Source organism: Petaurus breviceps, unplaced genomic scaffold (assembly GCF_028583685.1).
Source record: "Petaurus breviceps papuanus isolate PSGF00001 unplaced genomic scaffold, PetGlider_PUasm1.0 80, whole genome shotgun sequence".
Lineage (NCBI taxonomy): Eukaryota > Metazoa > Chordata > Mammalia > Diprotodontia > Petauridae > Petaurus > Petaurus breviceps.
In genome coordinates, this window is record NW_027186540.1 from 11,960,830 (window position 1) to 11,982,967 (window position 22,138).

At 34.6% G+C, this 22,138-nt stretch overlaps 1 protein-coding gene across 17 annotated transcripts in view; it reads left to right on the forward strand.

Annotated features, from left to right (window-relative positions):
• The window catches only part of LOC138176019 (semaphorin-3A), a 665,616-nt gene that overhangs the window by 546,202 nt on the left and 97,276 nt on the right, over positions 1 to 22,138 (forward strand). For all 17 annotated transcript variants that reach the window (XM_069106728.1, XM_069106733.1, XM_069106729.1 and 14 more), the window contains 2 exons: positions 4,362 to 4,455; positions 14,827 to 14,946. In XM_069106728.1, coding sequence (XP_068962829.1) covers positions 4,362 to 4,455; positions 14,827 to 14,946 — 214 coding nt within the window. The remainder of the gene's footprint in view (positions 1 to 4,361; positions 4,456 to 14,826; positions 14,947 to 22,138) is intronic.

The window sequence follows — 22,138 nt, forward strand, 5'->3', positions numbered from 1 at the left end:
TAAAAGAAAATTAGTGAAAGAAAGAAAGTCAAAAATAGCATGCTTCAGTCTGTATTCAAATAATAGCAGTTCTTTCTCTGGAGGTGGATAGTATGCTCCATCATCAGGCCTTTGGGATTATCTTGAATCATTGTATTGCTGAGAACAGCTAAGTTATTCACAGTTCTTCATTGAACAGTATTATTGTTACTATGTACAGTTGGGTTCTGTTCACTTCTCTTTGCATCAATTCATGTAAGTCTTTCCAGGTTTTTCTGAAATCATCCTGTTTGTCATTTCTTATAGAAAAATAATATTCCATTGCAATCATATACCATAACTTATTTAGCCATTCCTCAATTAATGGGTATCCCTTTGATTTTCAATTCTTAGCCACCACAAAAAGAGCTACTATATCTTTGTACAAATAGGGCCTTCCCCCCTTTCCTTTTTATTTTGGTTGTCTTTGGGATATAGACCTAGCAGTGATATTGCTGGATCAAAGGCTATGCACAGTTTTATAGTCCTTTGGGCATAGTTACAAAGTGTTCTCCAGCATAGATGGATAAATTCACAATTCTACCAACATTGCATTGATATCCCAATTTTCTCACATGCCCTCTAATATATGTCATTTTCCTTTTTTGTCATATTAACCAATCTGATAGGTGTGAGGTGGTACCTCAGAGTTGTTTTAATTTGGATTTCTCTAATCAGTAGTGATTTAGAGTCATCAGTTCCTTAGGCTTAACAATCCCATTTCCTTGAACCAGTCCTCTTGTAAAATTATCTCAAATTCCTTCACCATAATAGATGCAATTCCTTGGTTGTTCTCTCATTTTTTTTCTTTTCCTTATAATGCAGTCATTCAGAGTAATCATGAAGTTATTCAAGAGACAAGGATAAAATGGCAGGATAGAGATTTTCTTATTGTCACAAAACTATTTTACTCCTTTTGCCTTAGCAAATCTGGCCACCTTTTCTATACAACTCAAGAAAATACTTGTACTTTTTTCTGTATGTTATGCCAGTAATATCCTTTTAACTGAATATGTTGCTGTATGTCTGGCCTTCATTACATTTTCATGGCAACTTTTTGGAATCTGAGCACACACATAATTTCACTAAATTTTGTTGGGATTGTTGTAGAATATAGAAAAAAATTAAATAGTGTCAACAATTTGCTTTGTTTATTTTAGATATTCTTAGGATATATTTGTCTCATATTGGTTTTGCAACAATAAAATTTCCATTTTTTTAGTACATGTTCTATTTTCTAGATGAATTACCAATATAGAAACATTTAGGGCTTTATGTCTAATACACAGCTGAAAAATCCTGAGAAAACTAATTGCTAAATGTAGACCCCCTAATAGAGATTGAAAAGAATCTAATAGCCATGACCTGGATAGGCTGAACAACTGAGATATTTTATGCATTTTCCTCATTTTAGTCTATCTCATAAGGAATAACTTGGATAATTCCTCTAGACCTTGTATGAAATGCAAGTTTTCATAAAGTAATCATTCATATCTCACTGCTCAATCATTCTTAAGCCTTCTACAATGTGGCTTCTCTGTTCTCACCACCCTCCTGAAACAGCTCTTTCCAGATCATTAATGATCTTCTGTAATCCAGGGCCTTTTCCTACCCTGCCCTTATTCTCCTGGATAACTCTGCAGTATTTCACCCTGCTCTCCTTTGTGATACCCTGTACTCCTTTAGGTTCCTCTCATGGTTTTCCCCATATCTTTCTCCATCATCCTCTCTTCTCTGTCTTCCTCACTCTTTTCTTCTTCATACTTTTTAGCTATAAAGTATGTGTACACACACACACACACACACACACACACACACACACACAGAAAGATAGAAAGTATAGTCCAAGGTTCTGTCCTAGTTCCTATTCTCTATTCTTCCTAAGCCATCTGATGTGGTAATATCAATATTTATTCAGATGACCCCAAATCTACCACTCTACTCACAACAATCTCTGTACAGCTTCGATACTATATTTTGATGATTTGTGGAGGATTTTCAATTACATGTCTTGCTGACATCTCAGCCTTTATGTATCCACAACTTAACTCTCTTCTCTCTACATTCTATCCCTCTACTTAACTAGTGATTAATGCTGATGGAACCACTGTCCTTCCATTTAGTCAAGCTAATAATCTTAGAATTGTCTCTATCCTTTTCTCCCCACAAAGACATTAATTTTCCAAGCCTTTCATATAAATGTGAAATAGTTCTTGTTTTTCCCCTCTCGCCTGCCACCACTTAATCTACTTTGGTCCTTTCCCTCCACCATCAAACTCTCTAATCCTAATGTCACCTCACATCAAAGTGATCTCTCTCAGCCCTCAGATTTATGCCAGCACTTTGCCCAGAACTCTCCATTGTCCTTATCTTCTATTGCAAAGTGTTCTCCAGCATAAATGGATAAATTCACAACTCTACCAACATTGCATTAGTATCCCAATTTTCATTTATTTGTCTTTCCTCCTTATTAGACTTTAAGCTCCATAAGGGCAGAGCCTGTAAAGTATCATTCTTTGTATCCCCTTTACCAAGAACAGTGCCTTACATATAGTAGATACTTAATAAAAGTGTGTTAAATTGAATCAATTTTTTAATACATTGTCAGTGAACCAAGTACCATTTATTAATGACATACTATATATCAGGCACTGTGGTAAGAGCTAGAGATACAAAGAAAGACAGAAAACAAGGAACTCATGTTCTAATGTTTAGTGGATTCAAAATTATGAGAAATTAGGATAAAGCTAACTAAATTGTCGTGAGGAAGAATGTAATTATCAGTCATATCTTAAAACTTATCCTCTACAAGATTTAGTCATTATGGTATATGTGTATCTATCTAATCAAGGTGATATAACCTTAAAATTAACCTTGAATCTTAAGGTCTGTACGTTAGTTCTTATGCATGAAATTATCAAGCTGTGTCAATGCCTCATTCTATCTGGTTTGCAGGATTTAATATCACAGGGCTTACAAAGTCTCTAAACTGTGAAAACTCTAGAGACATCCTCAGTAATAATCCAAGAGCTTATAAAATTTGACATTTGCCACATTGAGTAGGAAGATAGTCTTCGAAGCTTATTGACAGTACTCTGGGCAAGTAATTCCCAAGGTAGAGAGAAGCTAAGATGCAGGTCTCTACCCCATTCTTTTATCTTGCCTCCAGAAATGAGTGTTTCCATGTAACAGAGAGCCATGAGAGCATCAGGTCAAGATGCTCTTTGTCAGAGCTACTAAAAGTGGTTCTACAATTAATTTAGCCATTAAGCATCTTTGAGGGAAAGTATAATAAAGAAAGTAAGAGATGTAAAATTATCTTTCCATCATATTGTGGATTGTCCTAATGGATTGTCAACTTTCTGTAAAAGGGAGGATGAGGTTTATTTGATAAGTTTAGAGCTCTATAATACCAAAGTAGTGGGCCATAAAAGATCGGTTGGATCCCTCTTTCTTTCTTCTCACTTACTGATCCCTCTTTAGAGTTACTGTAATATCACTCCTTTTGGTTCACTAAATAAATTATTTTGTTTGGTATTGAGGAACAAGATTACATTTGAAGTCAGTGGGCTTATATTCAGTCTTGTGTGTACTATTTCTGCATGTGTGACCTTGGGCAATCACTTAACCTCTCTAGGCCTAAGATTCCTTATCTGGAAAATGAGAAGATTACATTAGATAATCTCTAAGGTCCTTTTCACAGCTAAATTTAAGATCATCTGACCACCCATACTATAATCCCAAACTAACACTCCATTGAAAAGAATTTATACTTATATAGAACCAGACTACTATCTGTTACAACATTAGGATTGTAAACACATTGGAGTATTTAGAAACAAGAAACATTTAGAGAAGTCCAGGCTCCAGCTGGAAGTCCCCTCCTCCAGTTACTTACATTTTTATGTGCATAATAACTATTTATGGGGTTCCATTAGCACAAAATGCCTATGTATGGCCTTGCACAATATAAGCTGGTGAAGGAGGTGAATGATGTATGCAAGCAATCAAGTAAAGCATCTCTTGAATTTTTATGTTCTGCCTTTTCTCTCATCAAAATTGCAGAGCTAAATAGAAATTATGCATATGTATTTTTTTGTTAACACAGATTTTCAAGTCTGCATATCTGTATAGTCATGCTAATGAAGAGAACTTTTCCCCCCCTAATATAGGAAACTATTGGCTTTAGGTAGAGTTATTTCTAATTTAGTGTTCTAAATATGCAGAATTCACAAATATCACCCTTGCAGTTGGACAAATTCTCATCCTCTTTTAAAAATATTTGAACTGACATAAGAAATACTCCTTCCCTTAAATAAATATAATCCTTTTTTCACCAACAGGACAACATTTTTAAGCTGGAGGATTCACATTTTGAAAATGGCCGTGGAAAGAGTCCATATGACCCCAAACTGCTGACAGCATCTCTTTTAATAGGTGCGTAGTCAACAATAAATGAGAAAAACATTTTCTGTAGATCACTACCAGGTTGCTTGTTCTTTTTTTTTTTCCTTTACCAAGGTTATACATTTTTTATCTTGAAATCTTTTCAGGAGGATGTCAAGTGTGATCTGTTTAAATGTTTTGGAAATAAAGCTAAAACACTAAAACTTGCTTATACTATTAGAGGCTATCAAACTTACAGCCTTTTAATTGACTTTGAAATGATTTATAAATACCTTAAAAAGTCTTCCCATATGTCTACATATTGTTATGAGTACTTTAAGATTTTTTTATCTTTTTTTTTGCAATGAGATATTACCTCATATTTTGATTCTTGATTATAGAAACTAAAAAAAGACAATTATGCAGTGAGTTTTAGCGAGCCATACAAAAGTGAGGCACTGTTTGCATAGCATATCTGTCAGAAGAATAGCCCCAAGAATCATCATCCTTAGCATAGCTTTTGATCAAACCAGTCAGAGTAATTGGTCTGCCCAGCAGGTCACACCTTTGAGAGTTATCTAGAATCATTAGCTAGGAATTGCACTAACCTGTTTGACCAACTTTAAAGTGAACAAAAGAAAACAGCCTTATAGTTCTTATATTGGCTGGTGGCTTTACTTCTTCTCCCTTATTTCAAGTGGAAAAACTTCTACATCATCCTGGACATCTTCCTCTTCAATTCTGTCTTCTTCCATTCTTTGTATGTTTTTCAGTCTGCCAACCTAGCCATTAGGAGAAGAGATAGGTTTGAAGAGAGAAAAGGAAGGAGACAGATGTTATCTTGGTTGGGATATGATATGAGTTCCAATTTTTTCTACCCCAACATCTGGTTTCATCCCAAAATCCATGATCTGACAATTTTTAACACTTCTATCTGTGGGCTTGTGCAAACAGATTAAAACGTTAAGGATTCTGGATTCTAATTCTGTACCTACCTAAAACTTATTGAGTAAGCTTTACAAAATGACCTAAAAATTCTTTACTTCCTCATCGATAGAATGAATTATTTTATGAAAAATGAATTAAACATGATAGTAAATATATAAACCTTAAGTAAAATACTTCAAAAGACAAGTAAAATCTGTTTTTCTTCTAATTGTAAAGAATTCACAAAAATGATTTTTTCCCTTTCCTTTGTCCTTTTCAATTCACTTTTTGACTGAAAACAAATGATCCTAACCATAAGTTTCACTGATTAAGATATGTTTTTTCCAGAATACACTTATCCATGTCCTATGATAAATAAAACTGCTTTAGCATAAGCTATCTTCTCCATCACTCCTCAAATACATGCAGTTTTAGGGCTTCCTTTAATAATCAGTTAAAAAAAACTCCATTTTGCTACAGTTTAGCAGAAGGTTAGTCAAGGAGGAATGCAGCAAACATAGCAAGCTTATAATTTTTCTATTCACAGCAGGCCTAATGATTACACTCAAATGACTTCCTTGAGGGCACACAATAAAAATTTTAAAACATAGTCAGCCAAAGGGGAGGAGTCTTACCTTGTTCAAACTTGTAGCCTACATTTATTCAAATTGTACCAAACAGGGGAAAGATTTATTCCTAAAATAAGATGCTACACAAATTAGTGCCTCAGGCAATTTGAATCTTTCATGTGTTTCTCCATGGGGCTTTATTGGATCATGAGCTTTCTTATGAAGCTGACAGAGGATGTTGACAAGTAGGCATGATGATGTGCATATGGTATGCAAACACGCAAAGTCAACACAGAATTTTGAACTTCACAATTTTGGCTTCCTTTGAAAATTATCTTGGAAAATCTGTAGTAATATAGAAGGAGAAAAAATTAGGTACTGAAATTTCAAGGTGTTAAAGGAAGGGAGTCTGTCTTAAGAACACTAGTCAGTCTAAAGGAGGGCCTTAAATGAATATTAATGAAATATATTTTAAAGTGCTTCACTGACAAAAAAAAAAAAAAACCCAAGTTCAAATCTTGCCTCTTTTACTCATTACATGTGCAGCCTTAGACAAGTCACTTGATTTTTCTGGTCCTCATCTATAAAATAAGGGAATTAAATAAGATACCAGATCTAATTCTATGGTCTTATTTAAAGTAGAATAAAAAAATTACCTCTCAATCAGATGAATGGCTAGGAGCAAACTACACCAAGTTGGTAAAATTGTTGAACATGCTCACGACCCCCTTTTAATTCAAGTGTTGTAGTTATTTTCTTTTTTTTCTTATAATTATGTTGTAAACTCTTCCTCTCCTGGTACATTTAATCCTCCTTGTTGGGTTATTTTTGGCAATCACTCTTGTGTAGAAGTAAAAATAATACTCAGTAACTTGAAGGAGTCTCTTTTATAGTTGGATATTATATCATTGTAGAAATTTTCATGTGCAAGTCTTTATATGTGCAGCAGTTAGTTGTCCCTGAAAAAGAAGGGGTTTTCATTTCTACTGAGTACAGGCTACCTTCATAAAGCATTCTGTGCAAATTGCCCTGAGACCAGTGCAAAGAGCAAAGATTTTAGGGGAGCAAAGATGTTGTTCCTTTCTAGAACAAAGCGCTGGTTATATGACACTGTCCACAAAGCAAGTTCCAAATTATCCTTTGAAATAGTCCAACTCTGATTCTTCATCACCAACACAATCACTAACTATTTTCAGTTTTTTCCAAAGGCAAAAGAAAACATGATTATCCCAAATATCAATGTTAATTGATTCACTCTCCCCACAGTATCCCAGGTTCCTCAATGATTATGAGTAGTTCTTATTCTGGGCTAAGTTATATGTGTCCATTAAAATCAAATTTTAAATACATGTCAAGTGTCCTTCATTTCCCAAGTCTCTTTTGATAAAGTTCGGTAGTGTTATAAAAGAACACTTCTTCATTATTAAATTGTTCCAGTATTTTTAGAAACATGTTTCTTATTGTACACACCTGCAAACATTTTTCATTATTTTCTTTAAAACTTGTTCATTAAAAGTAGCAGTTGCTACCCTGCTCTGAATAAATCCCAGCTGCGAAGAGAATGCAGCTATACTTTCAAGGAGCAAAACAGAGTATAGTTAACAATCATTTCATATCTATACAATTAAACAACCTACTTGAGCATTTTTTCTCTTCTTCCTTCCTTCCTTCTTTCTTTCCCTCCTTCCTTCCTTTCTTTCTTGACTAATCATTTAGAAATATTGTCCATGTGAGATATAGCATTGAAATCAATTTTAAAAGACTGAAGATTGTTAGCTAAAATTGCATTCATTCAAAAACATTTGCTAATGCCTACTATGCATACATCACTCTTGGGTGCGAAAGGAAATTAAGTCTTCCGTCCTCAAGCTCAAGCTTATAGCATAATGGTAATTACCACACAAACACAAATAATCATTACATAATAATACATAATGAGTGCATTTGAAAGATGCAAAACAGTATTTTGTGAGGTCTAGGGAGAAAGGTCTTTATCAATGGGGAATCATGGAAGGCTTCATTTAAGAGTTGGTATTTGAGTTGGGCTTTACTGGATGGATAGAAATTCTGCTGGTGGAAAGTGAGGAGAAGACATTCCAAATTTATGGGACAGTATGAACAAAGGCATATGAGAAACAAAAGACATAAGAGGGTTCAATCAGAGCATATCCTCCTGATGTAGATACTTGACTTTGGCAAGATAGGAAGAAGAGAAGGAGAGAGAGGCAGAGGGTGGTTTATTTTCTTTTAAAGATCCTGTTTCTGTTCAGGGTCCAATAACGGCATTGAGTAGCCACTATAGAGTATGAAGCATTTAACACTGTGCCACATGTTGCATTGGAAGTTGGCTGGGTGTGGGCTCTGCACTCTATGAGGTTGGAGGGAAAAGGCTCCAATCCAGCTCCCCTACAGTAGTCTAATTTAATTGTACCATATAGAATGTAGAATAAAGAAAGTAATAGAATAGTAGAATGGTATGAAAATTCAGTTTTTATGCTTTAACTGAATCCTTTCCTTGACCCAGGTAGGAAATGGATAAGAACATTATAAAAAACACATATGTATGTATGTATATATATATATATGTGTGTGTGTGTGTGCGTGTGTGTGTATACACATAATATATACACATCTATTCATTCACTACATATATATTTTTTTTTCATGCATGAGGCATACATCTCATATTTTTATCCACATACTTTCCCTACATCTTTTTAACTATTATGTTACACTGCAAGCAGAATTTACTTTGGTTAATAGCAGTCTTAGGCTGTAAAATGGGCTCTGGCCATAGGTGTATTTGTTTTTTTGTCTGCATCAGCTTAACATTTTTCACCTGCAATACTAATTTTGAAACATCAGCAGGATATGTTTTCTTTGTCCTCTATTTTCCCTCACCTCACCCATTTAAGGAATGGTAATCCAATACTCTAACTGATCTAAGCCACATTTTTATTTTATTTTGAGCTGTGTAAAGAAAATCCAGAATACATGTGACCTTTGTTTAATATGTTCCTTGGTATCTCAAACATGCTGAAAATGCTCTTAGAGTTCACTGAACTGTCTTCTTTGTTTAGTTCAGTAAGGGAAACTTCCCTTAGAGACTCAGAAAGCTTACAGTGAGAAAAAAAATGAAGTTGTATTCAAATGGTAACTTCCTTCTTTTGACAGTTAGTATATGGCATTTCAGGTTTGGTATGCATGTCAGCACCAATTTATTTTGGGCCCATTTATTTGTTTTTGTTATACCAGACTCTCCACAGAGAGTTTTCTGTAGTGATGAGGTAAAAGGTTGTTACTGGACAGAGTATCTGCTTCCCCACATACCACTTCCTGTGCATTAAGTTAATGAACTAAGATCTTTAGAATATTCTTTATTTTTAGCTTCTACTGGTGACTCCACACACATGCACATACACATGCACACATAGCAAAGAAAGGATGTCCCTAAATCTTAGAGCTTAAAACTAAACTAAGACTTTTGGAACAAATTGTATATATGTGTATATGCATGTATTAGTATATATTATTGAATTTGTTTGTGTACATGATATGTATATATGTATATACATAAATTCATACATTCAAAAATGTATGAATAATGGGTAATACTATTTGGCATCTCTACAATTAAAAAATAATTCTCATAAAACATCACACTTAAAACATGATTCTTTTTCAGGTGAAATGAAAATTGCATGTAAAACAGATATTTCTATTCATAATGGGACTAGCACTAACAAAAATACTTATAAATAAAAATAGTTAAAATCACCAAAATCTTGATCACTTTTCAATCAATTGTATCTTTAAAACCAAAATGGTTTTAAAGGCACCACCATTTAAGTATTTCTGGTCATCATTATTTCACCAATGTGATACCCACAGCAGCTGCTATGAATTTGCAGGCCTATTCCCTGCGTATACAGGTCTGAATCACAAGATATAACAGACTTTCTTCCTTGAAAGAAAATAGTAAACCAAGACATTTATTAAAACATCAGTAAGCCATATCCATCACAGTAACAAAGAAGTCTATACACATTGCCAATGCAGAGAGCACCCATACCCCAAAAGTTCTTTGTAAGACAAAATCCACACATGTCACCAAGGCGGAGAACACAAACATCCCCAAGTCTTCCCTCTGTAAGGCCATCTCCCAAAACAGATTCCTCCTGGCAAAAATCCTCCCTCCCTCACTCATGCTAGCCCTTCTTCCTGCCTACTCCCTCCCTCTCCCAGCTCTGTCTCACTCTGACTTCTTGCTCCACCCATTTGGCAAGTTCCTCCCAACATGGGCCCCATGTGATCACATAGGCCTATTAAGGGGCAGGGAAAATCTGCAATCCCCTTACCTTTACAATCCTAAAGACATAAATATGTTATCTACACATTTTTGTAATAACTAAAGGTGTCTCCAGAAATGTAAAGCACTTGAGAAGGCAGAATCAAAATTCAGGTTAACGGGCGACAGTAGTGGAATATTCTGCTAATTACATGGTTGTAACATCATTACCTATCCGTACAGAACCACAGTGTTGTTGTAGAAAGAAAACTTGGCCATGAGTTTAAAGGATCAGAATCTGAAGCCTGGATTTAGCACTTACACTCTACTCTGTGACCTTCAGTCAATCATGTAACTCCTCTGTGCCTCAGTTTCTTCTTTTGTAAACAGAAATAATAGCATATATATTAGATATCTCCCAGGATTATTTTGAGGAAGGCAGTTTGGAAGTTTGAAAGCAATACAAAAATTTGAAGTTATTATTATCATAAGGAGACCACCCTGACTCTGAAGGAATCATATTCCTAAATGGAATCCCTGCCAGCAAATAACCCTCCTGACTCTCCTTGTACCCTCCAAAATGTGTGCATTTACACACAATCACACACAAAGCCCTCCACTGCCAGAAACCTAAGCAGGAAAGCAAAGCCAAGATCTGGGAAAATTGAGCATTTATTGAATATAATTGAAGGTCAACAGTGGAATGCTGCACCCTTGAGAGTAGTAAGAACAATTCTGTTTTGGCCTTGCCCTTCACCACCACACATAAACACCTTCTTAAAGGAGCATGATTATGGAATGAAATTGGCTTCGCTATAGCTGGAGACACCCAAAGTTATACTCCATCTTTTTCTTAGCATCTAAGTCATTCATGTAGTTTGTTAACGTTTCAGAAGTTTTAAGTCAAACCAATAGCCCTTATCCTGATACTCTCTCTGAATCACCCTCTATTTTGTCAAAGAAGAATTAAATTCAACCTTGTTATCTTCTTGAGTTGTATTTGTTTTTCTTTGCTCGCTTGGGAGGGGACAACAACAAAATGAAATTTAAAAATTAGTTATGAGAAGCACCTGAATCTTTTCCAAGATTGCAAGGTTCTAGCTCTGCTAAATATTTTTTTACATAATACTATTCATTATTGTTTTCCTTAAAAAAGAAAAAAAAAGGTGAATGACAGAGAAGACAAACTGCTAAATGAGGATGTGCTCCCCACTTTCACTTAGAATTCTATCTCCTGCTAGTCATACTTGAAATTATGTGCTGTGTATATTTATTTTTTAACTCTTCTGTGATCTTTTTCAACCTTTCTCATATTTGTGACTACCATGTGCTTCATCATCTCTATGATTAATAACTTTATTTTTTCATTTTTTAGCAGGGAAAGGACTGAGCATGTCCTTTGCTATGGGTATACAACCATGATTTTTTTTTTAAGAAATGGCATGAAGATTGGAGATTTGTTTCCAATCCAATGGAATAAGCATTAATTAAGCACCTACTTTCTGCACTGGCACTAGATACAAGGACTAAATGCAAACTGAATAGCTTACATTTCTATCTCAGCATTTACAAGCTGGGCCATGGTTCCACCTAGCCAAAAATCACATCAAGCACTCATCAGTCATACACAGGGACCCCAGCCATTCTACTCTGGCGCCCTTTGGTCAGTACCATCACAAGCTACATCGGCTAAGGAGTTGAACCTCTCCTAGAGATCATCTGATAAACAAACAAAACTCAGAGGATACATGGGTTACTGGGGATTCCCAAATAAGAACTTCATAAGATTGAGAACCAGAACGCAGGCCTCAACCCAGATCTATGTGAGGGTCACACTACCTTCCTAAGACCTAAAGCCCACGACTTCCCAAAGCATATGTTTAAAATATAGGTTCATATTCAAACAGATCAAGAAAAACCTGTTAGCTAAATTTTGAAATTCCACAACATCCCTTTTTTTGATGTAGATAGCCAGTTCCTGTTAAAGGAAGGATGCATAAAATTGCAGCCAATAAGAAGGAACATTGTAGTAATATAAACAGTGGTTTAATATCCAGAAGATGAAATATTTGACTGCGTAGTTTCCTTTGAAACCAATTGGTGGGTCTCTTTATAACATCTGTGCACTTTTAACACAGAATTCTTTGCGTGGTGGTCTTTCAGGATACTATTTTATAGTATGTTACCATTGAATCTACTCAGAAATTTGAACTTGATGGGTGGTTTAATTTTTTTAATAAATATTGATATTATTACTGTGGCTTTTTGGTTTTATATTGTGAAGTGCCTACATTATTATAGATACTTTTTTGTACAATTATCCAACAAAATGTCAGGCCATTATGCATATTTTTCCAAGATGATGTCTTTTTATTTTCACTACAAGGATATGCAGAAATGGAAAAACTGCTCTCACTAGGCATTTCTCTAATTTTGTATAGATTCTTCCAAGGTAATGTGATCCAGATAGATTATAAGGTCCATTTACCAGTAACAGAAATGCTTTGGGTTGGAAATCTGGGAATATTTCTAGTATATTAGGAATAATTTCTGTGTAAGTTAAGGATGGGGAAATAAATATGATCATAAAAGAAATCAGATGTGTAGTGTTTCTTCAATTAAGTTCATATCTATATACTTTATTTTCTGTAGATTTCTGTAGATTCAATAGGATAATAAATAAAAGAATTATTTAAGAATTATTAAAATATAATGCTAATAAATGAGGATAGTCTTTATCCTCTTAATTAAGAAAAAGTCTAATAAGCACATCATTTACAAACATTCCACAACATATTAACAATAACAGTAGAATAGGTGAATCTATTTGTTTCTTAAAAAGACTACTGGTGGCAATAGTATGTTTTCTGAATAGGGATAGCCCAAATCACGTGAACTTTGGTCACCTAATTTCCCTTCACTTGTTTATCTCTTCAATAAATATTTGTTGTTTGTAGATCATCCCTTACCCTGGCCTAGAGTTTTCAGCAATGATATTGATAAATATAACAATTATTTCAACTTCTCAGGATAGTGGAATGAGATTTTTCTAATATTTCTTCTTTGGAGCCAAATTTGATCATTCTAATATATCAGAGTAATTTTGATTGTATCTTGTTCTTTCCAGTTACTTGTACTGATGCTAATAGTCCTTTTTTTTTTCAACTCAACATACATTTGTTATGAGCTTACCATATATAAAACGCTATATCAGGTATTAAGAATATAAAGAAGAAACAGGGATACTAGCTGGGGGAAAAAAGAATTATCAGCTTCTGGGGGATTCCTTGTTCCATTGAAACTGGCTTATTTTTAGACTACTATCTAGTAGAAAGAACTGATAAATAGAAGATTTTACATAGAATGATTTTATATAAACATATACATATTTGTAGCCAACTCTAGAGCAGGGGAGAGGGAAAAGGGGGTAAAAAGAAATTTACTTAATAACCTTATTATATATCTAAAAGGAATAGCAGGTTGTATATAATAGATTTGCAGTCATATTTTTTTTATTATACCATGCTTTGGAAATGTTTCTTTTAATTGCACTCCATCTAATCAATCCAATAAACACTTAGTAATTGTCAAAAATAAAAAAGAGAGAGAGAGAATACTATTTTCTGATACATCAAGACAAAGGATGTACCCTGTGTACTGAGAAACTGAGGGAAAATAAAGTCACGCCAAACCTTTGGATGGAGAAGATTTGAATTTTGAATTAAAATAATTCCTCATTAATTTAGAGTCCCCCATAGATGAAATAGGTTTAAATTAATGAAAACTTTCATATTCATGTATAAAAAATTATTTGTTAAAGTTAGAAGTTTAAGATTTCAGGACAAATAATTAGTTCACATAACAAAGCGCGCAAGTAAAATTATTTCAAAAGCATATATATGTATATTCATATGCATCTATGTGTTCATATTCACATATATGTATAGAAAGAGAACAGGAAAGACAAAGAAAAGGAAAAAGAGGGAACATGAAAATAAGAACAGGGACTAGATCTGTGATTTCATTGGTATAGAGAAATCCAAGATGAGGAAACTCCCTTGACCAACACACTCTCTCTACAACTGATGGTCTCACAGTTTTCTGGAGCACTGGTTGATGCACTTCCCCAAGGTCATACAGATTGTATGTGTATGCATTCTTGGTTTCCAGGCCACCTCTATCCACCGTGCCATTTTGCCTTTCCATGTACAGCTGAACAATATATTAATTACAAATTATACTTTTTTACAGGGCAAATCTAATAGCACTGCTGTATGGCAATGTTAACTTAGTCCATGTTACTTTTCTGTTATTTGGAAGTAATGAAATATAATTTCCTTAGATACACTCTACAGTCTTATCATTTATACTAATTCAAATTGGCCTTCATTCCAGTTATGCATTGTGACATTTTACTGTGTAGCTTTGTCTAGTGATTAAATCCACAGGCAAATTCAACAACAAATCATGGATGAAAACTTATTGAAAGATTTAAAAACTATGGATTTGGTATAGGGAAAAATTAATCAAGCATAATGAATTTTGTGAAAGACTACCCTTTTTTTCACTGTCATGAATATTTGCCTAGAAGAATGATGTTAAAGGATATGTTCGTTGTTTTATTCTTTCACTCCACAGATGGAGAATTATACTCTGGAACTGCAGCTGATTTTATGGGACGAGACTTTGCCATTTTCCGAACTCTTGGGCACCACCATCCAATTAGGACAGAGCAGCATGATTCCAGGTGGCTAAATGGTAGGTAAAATACACAATTAGAACATGGAAAATTTTGTTCTGACATTTTAAAAGTCAACAATTCAGATCTAAAAGACTGATTAGTATAAAATTGGATATGGTCCTTGATGCCAATGACTGTGAATGTTCAACAATTAAATTTCTGGTATACTGAGGATAAAATATTAGCTTATGTTTTAATGATCATTAGTAAATACTTACTGGTGGTGGTTTCATGATTAGAGAGTATGAGTAAACTGAGCAAAAAAAAAAAGGAAAGAGAGATAAAAGATTCAGGAAAACTTGTTGTGTGCCAACAATGATGTCATGAAGGGTTTTCTCCATGGAAAGAAAAAAAAATCAGGGCTTGGAAGAAAAACAAAAAGGAAAAAGATAAGGTATATTCTGGGATGGGTCTGATTTAGGCCAGTTCTCTGATACTGAACCAAAATGAGACATTTGTTGGATCATTTAGCAGTTGACAAAAATAAATTTATTTAGCTATAGCAGGAGAAAGGTATTCAACAAGGGTAGACCTTGATGACATCTCTAGTTGATTTAGCCAAGCAAAGCTTCCTTGACAGATTTACCTATCACGAGCCACCTACTAATCCTCCAAGTCCTTCTGGAACTCCTTGTGTCTGTTTTGTACTCAGGTGATGGAAGAAGTGATGTTAGCAATCAGACTCTTTATTCCCTTGTGCCAGCCTAATGTCAAAAAAGGGTCAACTCCTTTTAAGGAAAAAAAAAAATACTAGCCTAATTTACCTATGAGGCATAAGGATATTGCTCCTACTACACAGTAATTTAAGGGCTATGACCAGATATTAAGCATAAAGAATAAACTTGTTCCAGTGTCTCCCTCTTGATTTTTAGGATAAAATACAAATTTTCTGTTATTTTTAAAAGCCTTCCCAGTCTGTTCCTAGCCTGCCTTTACAACCATTACTCTCGATTATGTTCATTATATGTTATATGCTCTTACTTTCTGTCTTTCATGTATAATATTCCATGTCCTGCCTCCCTGACTTTTCCCCAGAATGCTGGAGTACAGAAAACATACATTCCCAAAGGTCCCATATATCCTGTCAGAGCTGGGACTAGAAAATAGATTTCCTAATTCCTCGTATTAGGTCCTTTTACCAATCAGACTGAGCAGTGTTTAGTGTAAAATAGCACATAATAGAATACAGAAATTTTAAAAAGAGCAAGATATACAAAGCAATTATGCCTAAGAAAGATTAGAAATATTTTAAAGCAGCCATCGAGGAAGAGTGTATATTTATATTTGTTTCCATTTCGATTTAATGAGTGTTTTTCATTATAAATTATGTCTACATAATACGAGTGAATTAGATGATGAGGCATAGCTGGGTATGTTTTACTTATGTAACTTTTACAAATAAGGTCTTGTATAAAATGCAATAGGGCCATGAATCCAGGTTCCATAATCTTCAAGCCTAGAGTTCAAGTCTTTGCATATGCTGTCCTTCCTTTGGACTTAGACCTTTAACACTAACACAACACTTATGTCAATGATAGTTTCACTGAAATAACTGTGATTCATAAGTTGTCAACATAATTCCACTTCAATTCAAGATGTTTTATTAATAGTATTTATGGAGAAACAGTAAATGCTGTGTCAGTCACAATTAGTGTTATTAACATGAAAGGAAAATATATACACAAATTTATCTATATATACATACATACATTCATATTTATATATTTAAGTGCTCACATGTGCATGCATGCACGTGTACACACATGCGCACACACACACACACGTGCACACCAGAAGCAGACTTTGGGCTAATGTGACCTCCAGAGGTCGTGAAGGTTTTCAGTATCCTTGAGAAATAAGGCCTGATTGTAATAGGTATAGATATTGAAAAGAATAAAGCACCCATTTCATTTGTGTGGCCTTGGGGAAATAAAGCCAAGTCATCAACTTGAAGCTGCTTTTGTATTGCAGACCTGAATGATGACAGCTGAGTCTGAAAAATTTACACTATGGGAAAACAGAGCCATTGTCCACAGCTCTGTACTTCATCTCTGAAAATGTGTAATTCCTTTGGGAATTCAGTTATCAGTCTCTCAGCACAAAATGTGAGAACTGATTTTCCCAAATTAGCACAGAGGTTACATCTGACAGGGTGCAGAAACCAGAAATGCTTTAAGATTGAGGACATAGTCACGTATCTGATAGAACCAAGGGACCAGGAATCATAAACTACCCGAAATTAAATACCATTCAGGAATAAAATTGGAGACATGATGTTTATACATTCATGCATACAATGAATGACTTTTGTGGAATAAGAATATACTGCATAATCATCACAACTGCCAGACCCTCAAAACTATCTGAGAAGGTTCTTTTTTGAGTGGTCTTCAGGGCTATGAACATTTACTTTGGCATATGACATTTTAATTTCCCTAAATCAGTTCCTCTCCTTTGCAGAAAAAAGTTGGCATATTCCAGATATATTTTAATAGTTCCCTTCCCACTAAGGAGAAAACAATTCTGATGCAGTGGAATTTAAAATGTTTTATAAATCAGACTTTAAGTAATATGGAGCTCTCCTTAGTCCCAAATCATTATTCTAAGCATATTCTTCTAGCCACATTGTCAGCAGTTACAATTTTCAGAGAATAGCTAAAAATAGAAAATCATCTCATAAGAAGTGGTTTTCAAAGTCCTAAGAGAGAGGTATTATGTTCACTGTTATTGGTATTCATTGTTTTCTTAGTCTTCAGTTCTTACTCTGGTTCCTACCATAAAGGTATCCCTAGCTAGAAAACATGTTGTCTTCTAGTCTGTTTGCCATCTTGTTTTTGTTTTATTTGCTTTTTGAGGAATATGCTTACATTCTGGGACTTGCAAAAGGTATCCCAGAATTCAAACTGTCTTCTACTTAGGGTTGCTAAGTTGATGGATGCTCTGAAGGTTATAGAGAAGGGGAATTTAATGTTTGGAGTCAGATGAACCAATTAGTTAGACCACATCAGTTGTGTGGACCCTTTTACCCTAACCTCTAATTACAAAAATACAATAATAAACAAATACTTTGACAGTTGTTCCCTAGATACATGTAATAAGGGATAAAAAAGATGTAACAAAAAGATCTGATAGTATAGATGTAGCACTTATAGAAACTAGAGGTTAAATAGGAGTATTGAATTAGACATTTTAGAAATAAGTTGGAATTTACTTGCTTTTTATGACTGTCAGACCTCTTGATTTTCTCATCATGTCTGTGGCTTAATATTTCAAACCAGTTAGTTGCGTGTTTCAGTACCCTGGAGACAAAGTCCTTCATAATCCTTATTTTACGGTTACATAAGCAGTTGAGTATTATAGGAACTGAGTGAACATTCAATAATAAAAAAAAATGCCCTCTTAAATTTCACAGGCTTTGAGACAGGAAACAAGGACACAATCCTCTTATGGCATTTGTATTGTATTTTCTGGCAGTTACTGTGCCCTGTCCCCTTTATTGCAGATCACAAACTGCCATAAGATGGTCTTAGACACTGAATGAGTAGTTACATATATACTGATTGATATTATGATAGCATAAAGTCTATCTAAGGAACCAGGAACCTAAGAAATGAAATATGTTCAAAGAGTGCCCTTCTTCTCCACTGAAATTAGAAGCAAATGAGTACAATGGTTTGAAATAATTTTTAATGTCTATTTTGCTGAAACAAAATTTAGCAGTTTTTTTGGTTTGTTTTGACTTAATTCAGACAGTCCTTCACCTTCAGACAAAAAGCACATAACCTCCCTTGTATATTCTGTTCAAAAAAAAATATACAATAAAAACTAAACTATGGGGTCTTTTAACTCTCAAACTACTAACCATTTTTGTGTGACCTACAAATGTAGTTTTTTCTCAAACAAGCCAACCTTACCAAAACATTAATTTCCTTTACCTCATCTTTCCTAGGCTTATTTTCCATGTTCAGCCTTTTACCAAAGGAAAAGAGTGAGCTTTTAGCCTATCTCAGTTGAAACAAAGTTTAGTCTGTCAGAAAAAAAAATGTGTGAAGCCTAGAAATGAAAATAATATTCTTACTGCTGGTATCAACTTTTGATAGGGGATTTTTCTTATAGGCCGTCTAACAAAACACACTTGAGAAATACATGATCTATGTCATTTCTTAATGTAGCCAAACCATTTTTCCATATTACTAAGGGCTATTTTTTAGTCTATAAAAACTAAAAAAAATTATTTGAGAGCTGAAAACTAATTAAGGAATGGACAACTGGTTTAGAATCAAAAGAAAAATAAAATACACAGATCAAGGAATGTCCAAATAAAATGTTTTAAAGTACTCTTCAGAAAATTTGATGGTATAGGAAGGAGGGGTAGAAATCAGGAAAACGTGGCATTTCTCTTAGGAGCTGGTAGATAAGGAAGTCACCAAGGGATAATAGTCACAAGTAGAATATCGATAATTCTGGAGAGAATAATGATAAATATATATCTTTTAAAATGTTTTATCAAGACCTGTTAATTAATCAGTGTAGGAAAACTGCCTCTGCCATTGCAGATTGGTAAATCTTCAGGGCACTGAGAAGCCAAAAAAAAAAAATGCTGTACGGTTGCATAGCCAAGATGTGTCAAAGGCAGGAGGAACTCAATTCCAGTGGTTTCTGTTCTGAGACCTGCCCAATATTCACTGCATCTTTTGGTTTCTGAAATAGTTCTCAATAGTTCCTAACATTTCCATTAAAAATGCAAAGTTGTTTGTTTAACTGAAACCACAGCTGAAGCAGTATAGTGCAGTTGGAAAGGCCCTGGATGGGGAACCAGAGGTCCTAGGTTCAAATCCTGGTTCTTTCCCTTGTTATCTCTTTGATCTTGGCATTCTCTACTTCATTTAAAACTCAGTATAAATCCTACTTTCTTTAGGGGGCCTTTCAAAATCTCTCTCCAGCTCCCTCCACTGTATCTTATATATACACACAATTTTTTCATGTTGACTCTTGCATTAGAATATAAGATCCTTATAGGTAGGGATGATTCGGGGTTTCATTTTTATTTTTACCTTTACATTCCTCCCAAACTGTTGTACATTGACTGAGATACAGTAAGTACTTGATGAATGCTTGTTAACTGACTGACTGAGATCTAGGTAAAACAATAATAAAAAGATACCATAGAAAGACCCCATGAAATAGATCTTAGATTTATGAATGTAATGACAAGATATCCTTACTATTTTGAAATAAAATAATGAAAACCCTTATTCTTAGTAAACCTTGGTCAGTATTAATAACACCAGTTAGCATTCATTGAGGACCTGATAAAAGGCACTAATGGCCTAGTGGAAAGAGGGATGACGTTAGTGTCCAGTCCAGGGTTCAAGTCCTGACTCTGGTGTGTGTTACTTTGTGATATGGTTAAGTCACTTTAAAATCTCAGTTTCTCCTAGCATCTCTCTAATTATTATAGATTTAGTTGCTGATCTGCTTATCCTAACTTCCACTGTAGGAGATTCCCATGTTAATGAAATCGCAGTTCCTTTCTTGTCCTCAAAAATCTGGCTTTGTCCTCTACATGTAGTAACAAGTAGAAGGAAAGTAAACTAGTAACAAAATTCTGAAATGTTGAATGTGTTGCATTTTGGTGAGATCATATGCATAAATGTTGAGATTTGAGCACAGTTAATAACCACATTTTATTATCACAAACAAACAATGTGGTGAAGTGAGGATTAATTTAAGAAAAATTCAGGGTGTAGCAGGAATTAGATGAGAAAATGCAGCACTTTATCCCATTTGCATTTCATTTTACACCACTTTTTTGTTTGTATTTTGGAATCTCAGAATAACATGACACAGCTGATAATTCCATAGCATTTCCAGCAGAGAGGTTATTGTCCTCATATTTCAGCTGACTGCTATATCAATACCACGATTCAAAAGATAGGTGTGAGCACATGAAATGTTTCTTATCGTATATAAATCCCATTTACAGATGCAGAATTACTAGCTTTAACAAGGGATACACTAAAACACATCTTAATACCATTTTTACTTTTCAGGATACTACTTTTTTTCCCCGTTAAACTATGTAAAACATTCAACAACTGAAGGGCCACTATCTGGAATGAGTCTTTTAATAGCAAACATGCACCCCTGCTTCTACCCCAAAACTATTTTCCCTCCCTTTCTTCTTTAACCACCAGCTTAATGAGTACAGACCCTGTCTGTACCAATTTCCTCTCTTGCAGTCACTGCATTCAGTGTTTGGTTGGTGTTCAATAGAGATTTGCTATTGACTGGATAATCTGAGTTCATGTGTGCAGTGACAGTGAGCAAGGAGCTTTACTCAGAAGATGCCATGACAATACATGTAACCATGGTGTGACTGGACTCACTGACATGGCGCTCAAAAGCTTTCCCTCCATGAAAACAGAAGCCTGTTTGCAAATTAATTAGTTTCTGGCGGGCTGCTTGATTGTTGACCCAGAGTTTGTAGAGTGGAAAAACAATCAGATTAGTGTGCTCAGTATAAAGGGCTAGTCAGGCACTTGCGTGTGGCTCGCAGGACTATTGAAACTCTGAATGGAGTGAAACACAATCTTTTCTGAGAAGCCAAAGCAGAGGTTAAGTGTGATGAGCCTAGAGCACGTAAGCAGCAGGGGCTGGGGAATTAAAGGATTTTAGCCAGATAAAGCTGAGTGATGCCAAGTGAGTTCATTGAATTTTAATGGCATGGATAGTTTTGATCAAAATGCCTCTTATGTCCTAATCTCTATTAGTAGAAGGACAGACTTATTGTATTATCAAAGGTAGAATTCACACAAATATCTGATGATCTCAGTGGAAAATTATAATTGAAATGTCTCAGTAGATAAATAGTAAAATGACAAGAAAATCAATAGTGTCCCTTCTTTCTCATTTAGAAGATTAGCAGTTACATTCTCCCTTACTAAAAAAAATATCATGAACTAATTCTATAGCATAAATGATTTTGCCTTATAAGAACTAAAGTATGAGTTGCTGTGGCCAAGGAATTTAGCACCTATTGGTAATCTATTGGTGATGTGTCCTCCCATACATTGTTGAATATCCAAGATTATACCAGAAGTACAATGGCATGAAATATATGTATTTATTTATTTACATTTATTCACTTTATATTTATGTTGTTTATTCTTATATATTACTCATTTTGTCTGCTATTTGAATATAAGG